The sequence below is a fragment of the Condylura cristata genome, unplaced genomic scaffold (assembly GCF_000260355.1).
Source record: "Condylura cristata isolate star-nosed mole 26May11 unplaced genomic scaffold, ConCri1.0 scaffold00010, whole genome shotgun sequence".
In the NCBI taxonomy this organism is placed as follows: Eukaryota; Metazoa; Chordata; class Mammalia; order Eulipotyphla; family Talpidae; genus Condylura; species Condylura cristata.
This window is the reverse complement of record NW_004567111.1, coordinates 58,104,277-58,113,268: the sequence shown is the minus strand read 5'-3', so window position 1 is coordinate 58,113,268 and position 8,992 is coordinate 58,104,277. Positions and strand designations below refer to the sequence as shown.

At 38.3% G+C, this 8,992-nt stretch overlaps 1 protein-coding gene across 1 annotated transcript in view; it reads right to left on the bottom strand.

The window, feature by feature from the left end:
• PSPC1 (paraspeckle component 1) overlaps window positions 1–8,992 on the bottom strand; it is a 61,345-nt gene that overhangs the window by 39,677 nt on the left and 12,676 nt on the right. Inside the window, exon 3 of the mRNA XM_004680271.1 lies at window positions 770–865. Within this exon, the coding sequence (XP_004680328.1) occupies window positions 770–865 (96 nt within the window). The remainder of the gene's footprint in view (window positions 1–769; window positions 866–8,992) is intronic.

The following is an 8,992-nucleotide window of genomic DNA, read 5'->3' as shown; positions in this document are numbered from 1 at the left end:
GAATGGGATCAAAAACGGGAGGGGGGGGGAGCAGTGCACTGGACTATGGTGATGGCACATGGGTGACTTGGTGACGGGAAACCCACGGTGATTACAATTGAGATGGGAAAAAAAAATGTACAAAATGATGTTTAAAAAAAAAAATAGTATCTCCCACTACTTAGTATGTTTTAGAATCTTTGGCTCATTGTTTAGTTATCTCCACTATTGTAAATCTGATAATCCTGAGACCAAAGACAGCTTGAAGTTACACTGCCAGACACAAAGGTGTCTAGCACAAAGGCACTCCAGTACTTGTGGAATTTATGCATGCAATGTTGTTACAGTTGTATTTATTATAACTGGTTTTTAAAAAAGCATTTGCAACACAGTGAAAAGCAAGTGAAAAAACTAATAAACAACCATTTTTTCTTTTTTCTCTCACCATGTGCCAGTTTATTTAATTAGGACTTTCCCTATTCCATCCCCCAAAAGCCTCCTTTTAACTCATAATATACCTGAAACATACTAATTAGTTTATGGTATCCAGACTTGTTTCTCAAACATACTACTGACCCTCTATATGCCCAGCCCTGTTCCAGTCATAGAGGCTCTCCTAAGTAAAATTAATATTTTCCCTTTACAAACAAGAAAACTAGCTATTTGTGTAGACCATGCACTTTCATTAAACAGGACTATACAAAAAAGAACACTTTATATTCCCAGTACTTGATAACATGTGAAATAATACCATTACAAAACAGAACTGCTTTTATTAATAAAATCTTACTTATGATATTGTTGAGTTTTCTGCATTAGCTTCTCTGGCAAGCCATCTTCATCATCAAACTGCTCCATAGGCTCCACAATAACAGGACGAGGTGTTCTAGATAGGGAAAAAGGTTAGCAGGAATTAATGCCAGTACAGAATTAATATCCTCCTAGAAATTTTGTAGGTATTAATTTACAGTAAACTTGAAACATACTAGTTTAATGATGACTAGACTTCATTACTTCTCTAACATATTACTGGTCTCCTATATGCCCATCTCTGCCAAGTTATTATGTTAAAATAATTTTATAATTCCTGGCCCTCCCTGGTGGCGCAGCGGGTTAAAGCACAGCAATGAGAAGCTAAAGCCACTTCTGCATGAGTTCGATCCCCGCCTGCCCCGGAGGTGACCACATGGCGTGGCAGACCTCTCCTGGCCCGCCCGCTGCTCCCCTCAGCAGTGTACTTCGTCGATCTGCCTGTTCTGCTCCCTGTTCTGTCTCTGGTGAATCCTCTCACCGCCCCTGAGCCTCTGGCCTGTACCCCAGTTCTGTATGCACAAATAAATAAATCTTTAAAAAATAATAATAATTTTATAATTCCAAGGTGTGTATTTGGAAACTTTCTCCACAAAAGTGTCTCAGAAGGTATCATATATATACACATAAATTCAATCAACTTTTGCTGTACCAGACATAGGTGAATATTAAAGTCAAAGATGGCCACTTTCTTTCATTAAGATTTATTTTTAGGGCCCTCCTTGATGGCTCAATGAGTTAAAGACCAGCACTACAAAGTGAGCCACAGCCACTTCAGTGTGAGTTCAATCCCCAGCCCCAGAGGTGATCCACATGGCATGGCAGAATTCTCCTGACCAGTTTGCTATTCCCCTCTTCAGTATACTTCGCTGATCAGCCTGTTCTACTCCCCTCTGTCTCCAATGAATCTTCTCACCGCCCCTTCACCCCTGGCCTGCCCCCCTGTTCTGTATGCATACAAGAACTGGGGTATAAGCCAGAGATGCAAGGGGTGAAAGGATTCAGAAACACAGTGGGGCGCAGAACAAGTAGACTGACTGAAGTACACTGCTACAGGAAAGCCACAGGCCAGACAGGAAAGGTCTGCTGTGCCAAGAGGGCCAGCAACCAAGATGGGGATTGAACTCATGCTGCAGATAGTTTTGTAGCACTGAGAATTTTAACCCCTGAGCTACCAGAGAGACCCTGGACGCTAATTTTTAGATGAGTTTATTTAAGATGGCAGAAAAGTAAATCAAGTATGAATTTCCAGAACCACTGGATTAACTTTACAAAGATCAAAACACTTATGTAACTTAATGGATGTGGCATCATCATCCCATTTACCACACCACTTCAACTTCCCACTCTTGCTCACCTAATAGCCTCTCTAACTTTAACACACTAATTTTCTAACAGACTTTCTACAGATTGTCTAACCTTGTTCTTAAGTCTTTCTACAACCCAAAATGATACCAACCAGCCATGCAAAAGGAAAGGAGCAGAAGGCAACACATTCAAGAAGGAAGGTGTGAGAGAATGGGTGAGACAGTAAGACTAGGTGATGAAATATATGTCCTGCCAACCCATACTGCTTGCTTTACTCTTTTCCCAAGTAAAAGCAGCATTAGAGCTCATTGGGAAAAGACAAAGAAACTAAATAGACAATACTACATTAAAATTATCCTTTCTTTCATTCTATCAATAGATACAGAATAGTAAAATCTACTTATGCTGCCTTCTGAAGAAATGCTTCAGAGAGAAACAACAGTAACCATTAACTTTTGAGGTGTTCACAAAAAAAGATGAAGGAACGTTTTAGATTCCAGAAACTTCCCTTTACAATAAATAAATGAACCTCCACGGATAAATAGGCTTTAAATCCTAATTTGCAGGGGAAGATTAAAATGATCATTTAAAAGTGACTCCTGCAGAAAAGAATAAAAATAAAACAAATACTTGAAACCTGCCTGTAAGGGCCAGCCCTGGTGGCCCAGTGGGTTAAAGCGCAGCACTGCAAGCTAGCCACAATCGCTTCAATGCAAATTTGACTTTTCTCTCCAGCTGACCCCTCAGCAGTATACTTCATCAATCTGCCTGCTCTGCTCCCCATGTCTCTGGTGAATCTGCTCACCGCCCCTGCACTTCTGGCCTCTACCCTACTTCTGTATGCACAAATAAATCTTTTAAAAAAGGAAAGAGAGAGAGAGAGAAAGACCCTCCACACCTCTGACCTGCACCCAGTTCTTGTATGCATAAATAAATAAATCTTTAAAAAAAATAAATTTCTAAAAATGAAAAATTATATTATCAATGAGCACTGTTTTCCAGGATCATGACAAATGCTTTGTGAAATCACTATATAAAAGCCCATTTTAAGTTTAATCTACTTGATCAATTCTCTATTAAATCTAGATTTGCCCAATACTTTGCTATTAGAAATAAACCAAGAATAAAGTGACATCAGAATTTGAGTTTATTTAAAATTCCCTTCTATTGGGCCCTCCCTGGTGGAGAATGGATTAAAGCACAGCACTACAAGGCTTGCCACACCCACTTCAGCACAAGTTCAATCCCTGGCAAGGCAGGAAGTGACCCATACAACACAGCAGACCTCTCCTCTCTGCCAGCTGCCCACCCCTTAGCAGTATACTTGATCTGCTTCCCACTCTCTCTGGTGATTCCTCTTAACACTCCCACACTTCTGGTTTCTACCCCAGTTCTGTATGCATAAATAAATATTTTTTAATAAAATACACCTTTATTATATTAATGAATCATAGAATCTGAAAGTGTGGACACCCAGTACCTAATTTCCAGAAACGAAATGACCAATTTCCATTAGCACCAGGATTAAAAAAGGTTCATCTGACTTTACTTTCACTGGGAATTTTTACATCTTTCTCAATACAATGTGGGGGTTTTTTTTGGGTTTGTCTTTAATTACCATAGGGGAGCTAAACTCTAAATAACCTATCACTCCTCAAAATTACCAAAGCTTCATATATTTCTCTTTTCAGTCAGAAGAAAGCACAGAAATATAACTTAAGAAAAAATAAATTACATTTTCCCCCAAAAGAACAAAAGTTTTAAAAAGGACAAATCACTATGAAATAAATTAATTCTACACATATGAAGGATTTGTAGTACCAGGGAAGAATTAAGAATATGAAGCATTTGAGAAACATTAGAAAGGGAAAAAAAGATTTACAATTTATCTAGCACTTTTGAATCCTTAACTTCCAAATATATTTTGGGTGCCAAAATTCAATTAGATACTCTTCAAGTTTTTCTCAAGGTAATTATGCAACAAATTTGCCCCACAAAAAAAAAAAATGTACCCAGAAAACAGACTGACCAAACTTTTATGTACTATAATGTTTGTCCCAAAGTTAACCACTAACCAAAAAAGGAGAAAAAACTAAAGATCTAATAATGTCTAATGTGCAATAAAGATACAATTGGCATAATTGCAGTGAAATACTACATAGCATTTTCATTGATAGAAGCAGAATTTCATATTAATGTAAGGAAATGTTTATAAAAAGAGAATAACAAATTCTTAGGTTTATCAATAAATCCCAAAGGTAATAAGTACTTATGAATAAAAAAAAAAAAGAAAGAAATGGGGGTCTCCTGAATTAAGGGGTTAAGTCTTAGCACTATGAAGGTATCAGCAGCCACTACAGCACGAGTTCTATCCCTTGGCAGGGAGCTAACCCACATGGCAGAGCAGACCTCTCCTATCTCGTCAGTCACCCCCCCTCAGTATTTCAGTAGATTCACTTGTTCTGCTCCCTACTCTTTCTCTGGGAATCCTCTCACCCCTTCCCCCATCTATGGCCTACACCCCAGCATTTATATGCATAAATAACTTAAAAATTAAAAAAGAAAAAAGAAAAGCCTCAGAGGAAATAAACACAATTTGAAGCACATTCTGAAAAATTATACTAAACTCTTCAAATGTCAAGACACAATTTTTAGCACTTGGGAAAAGACATAACTAAATTCAGTGTATGGTCATTGAATCCTCCACTGAACAGGTAAAAAGATATTTGCATTTATATGAAAAAAGGAAATTTTCTAAATGAAATGGAAGCAGACACATTTTTCTGCTTCTACAAAGCAACCAGTATCATTTTTATGATTATCAGTTGGAAAATGGCAAAACCAGACCTTCATTTAATTAACCTCTAATGAACTTTTTAAAAAGAAAGCTAATGGCCTTCCCTGGTAGCATAGCAAGTTGAATGAAGAACAGCACTAAGAAGCTAAAGCCACTTCAGCCTGAGTTCGATCCCTGCCCTGGAGGTGACCCACATGGCACCGTGACCCACATGGCGCTGCAGACCTCTCCTGACCCACCCGCTGCTCCCCTCAGCAGTGTACGTCATCAGTCGGCCTGTTCTGTTCCACACTCTGACTCTGGTGAATCCTCTCACCACCCCTGCACTTTGGCCTGTACCCCAGTTCTGTATGCATGAATAAATAAATCTTTTTTTAAAAAAAAAGGAAGAAAGCTAAGAGTGGAGATACCCTGGTGGCACAAAGGGTTAAGTTTCAGCATTAGGAAGCTATTAGCTTGATTCCCCAACCAGGGAGCTGACTCACATGGCACAGCTAGAAATCTGTATCTTGCCTGCTGCCCCCTACACCCGCCCCCGGGCCCCAAAGGTGTATTTCAGTAGAGCTGCTTGTTGTACTCCCCTCTCTGTCTCTGGTGAAATCTCTCACTCCCTACCCTATAATTCTATGTAAAAATAAATAAAATCTTTTAAAAATTAATACTAAGGAAGAATAACTAATGTGAGCATCTATCATTATGCCTACTGAATTTCTATTTAAGCTCAGAACATCAAGCTTGAAAATGTGAACACGCTATTATCATAGATAAATGTTTTTAATTTTCCTTTCACCTCTATTTTCATGCTGCTTTTATCACTTCAAAATAGAAATATGTAATTTACATGCTCTTGCATAATATGTTAATCATTATATACAGTGCACAAAGTCATTTACTGAACACCACATATAGCTTTTTTTTTTTTTTTTAAGATTTATTTATTTGTGCATACTGAACTGGGGTACAGGCCAGAGGCTCAGGGGCGGTGAGAGGCTTCACCAGAGACAGAGTGGGGAACAGAACAGGCAGATCTACGAAGTACACTGCTCAGGGGAGCAGCGGGCGGGTCAGGAGAGGTCTGCCACACCATGTGGTCACCTCCGGGGCAGGCGGGAATTGAACTCATGCGGAAGCGGCTTTAGATTCTCAGTGTTGTGCTTTAACCCGCTGCGCCACCAGGGAGGGCCACATATAGCATTTTATGGTGATTTAAAGACTTTCCAAGATTTAGAATTTGATCCCTAAGACACCATGTATTATTCACTTACATTCTTAGATAGCCGAGATTTAGTCAGTCAATAAATACTTGATGACCCAACTATATACTAAAGATTGTACTTGGGGTTAGAGATACAAGTATAAACAAAACAGTCACTAAAATCTTCAAGAAATCCCTCCCCCAAAAAAAGCAAAGTAAGTATTTTAAGAAATAGCAAGAAAAACAACTGTTAGAAAGAGTAACATTGGGGAGCCCACTTCAGATAAGCAGAAAATTCCTCTCCATGAAGTGACATTTCATCTGGGACCAACTATTCAAACAGCAGGGAGAAGAGCATCTTGAATTCCAAGAGAAGATTTAACAAACTTCCTAAGCAAGAAGCCTACAGAAAATAGCCACTCCACATATAGATCAATGTAAAAAGCAAAGGATTTGTCATCAAAGTAAATTCCATCATTTACTAGCTGGGCAGTCAAATAACATAATGGGACCAATTATCTCAACTGAAAAATAGTTTAACCAATTTTTGCATAATTCTAAGAGATCGTGATTATGAAATACCTTAGAGGTATATTCAACACCTTGTCTATTCCTTCACAATTGTTTTTAAATTACCAAAAAAACTATCTATACAAAAGTCTTTCTCTCTATGTGTGTGTGTATATGTACATATATGTAATATGTATATATATATATATAAATATAAATATATATATTTTTTTGTTTGTTTGTTTGTTTGTTTGTTTGAGAATACTTATACCTGGCCATGACTTTTTTTTTTAGGACAAGTTAATTCAATCATAGCCAGTAACACCCATGAAGAGAAACCAAAGCCATGACATCCCTCAAAATCTCTACTGACTCCTCTCAACGAAGCTAAGGTGGTTGCTGAGCATTAGCACCATTGAGTAGGGAGTGCATCCTGGAGCTGCGCATTCTGAAAATGAATGTTTCATTCAGCACGGCAGTTTGTAGCTGTTCTGAGGTTTGGGTATTCCCTGGGTATAAAACTGCCAACTGCTGTTATTGCATAGCACCAACATAATCAAACCATATCTCCAGTGTGGTTCTAACAGATCAGCTTCCTTATACTGATAATCGACACCATCACAAATCTAATTAGGATTATTTTGTTCATGCAATGATTGAGGTAACATATCGAAGTGTTTACGTGATCATCTGCAGTGTTCTACTAACCATTCAGATTTACTCCCTGAACTCTTTCTCAGGAGATTAGGACTAAGATACCGAAAAGCTAGTTGAGAGCTGATCTAAGCAATCACAGCCACTTAGGGATATTCAAAGAGGGTAGATGCAGTAGTTTTATGTTCATTAACTGACATCATAAAATGTTGACTTTCAGTTTCTCACTTGCTCTTACTTTCCTTTGATCCTACAACTCTAATTAGGATGTCACATGCAACATGATAAAATGATGCAATCTCTGCAAATATAAACTCAGGCAGCTGCTTTTAGAATGGAGTGATATAAGGTCTGGTAACCATTATCTTTGTGTCTCCTTCCTTGAAGACCCTCACTGCTTTCCTTTCTGGGAACTTCCAACCCCTGAAGACATCACAGAAGCCTCTAATCACTAAACACAAGAATACTAGCCCAGGGGCCTCCCTGGTGGTATAAGCACTACACCAAGCTATCAGGCCACTGCAGCACAATTTCAATCACAGCTGGACAGGGGAACTAAACCTCATAGCACAGCAGAAGGCTCCATCTCACCCAATGCCCGCCCCCCGCAGTGTTATTTCAGTAGATCTACCTATTCTGCTCACCACTCTGTCTCTGAGAATCCTCTCACCCTCTCCCTGATTTCTGGCCTACACCCCACCACTTGTATGCATAAATAAATTTTTTAAATAAATAAATAAATAAAAGCTTTCAAGATCTTTGGTGCATCCTATACTAGGAGACACATATTTACCTATCCTGGGAAATCCTCTTGACTTTCTCATATGTGTTAACAATCCTCCTTATCTTCCATTTGTCGAAATCAAGACAGTGTTTGAGTTTCCTCACTGTGAATAGTTCCTGGCTATAACCTGAAAAAACACTAACTAATCTAAGCTTGCAGAAGAAAAAAATTCTAACCATATACACATCTTGCTTATTGTTGTAGTTTCTTTACCCATTCATTAAATATTACAAATTTATTATGTAGGGGCCTCGCTGGCACAAGAGGTTAAAGTGGAACACTCTGAAGCTATATGCAACCACTGTAGCCTAAGTTCAATCCCCAGCCAGGAAGACAACCCAGATGATGCAGAAAATCTTCCTGTCTCAGCCACTGTTCCCCTCAACAGTATAGTTCAGTCAATCCATTGCCTGTTCTATTACCTGCTATCTCCTGTGAATCCTCTCAATCCCTGCATCTCTGGCCTATACCCCAGTGGTTGTACACATAAATAAATCTCTAAAATAAATAAATTTACTATGTGGCCAAAATTATTAGAATACAGGTCCTGGATACAATGTTGAACAAGCCTTATGGAGGTGACATTCTATTCAAAGAAAGACAAATTAGTAACAGTTATTAAAAAATGTATAGCATCAGTGATGGTGCACAGTGAGTGGCTATTTTAAGATGAAACAGTCATCTTTTCGGAGAGCACAACTTAGCAAAATGTGAACAAAGTAAACAGCCAGTTCTGTGACAACCTAGAGAATGCATTCTCTAAACAAAGGGAACAAGGCTAAAGTCTGAGGAGACCAATTTGACTACTTCATAAAAAAGCAGATATATCTTGAACTACAGCTTTAGCATGAATTATTAAGAGTCAAAATAAATAAATATAAGTTGATATTTTTTGAAATTTTAGAACCTGCAAAATCATTCATTTATTTGTTTATATTGGACTAACAAAATTTAA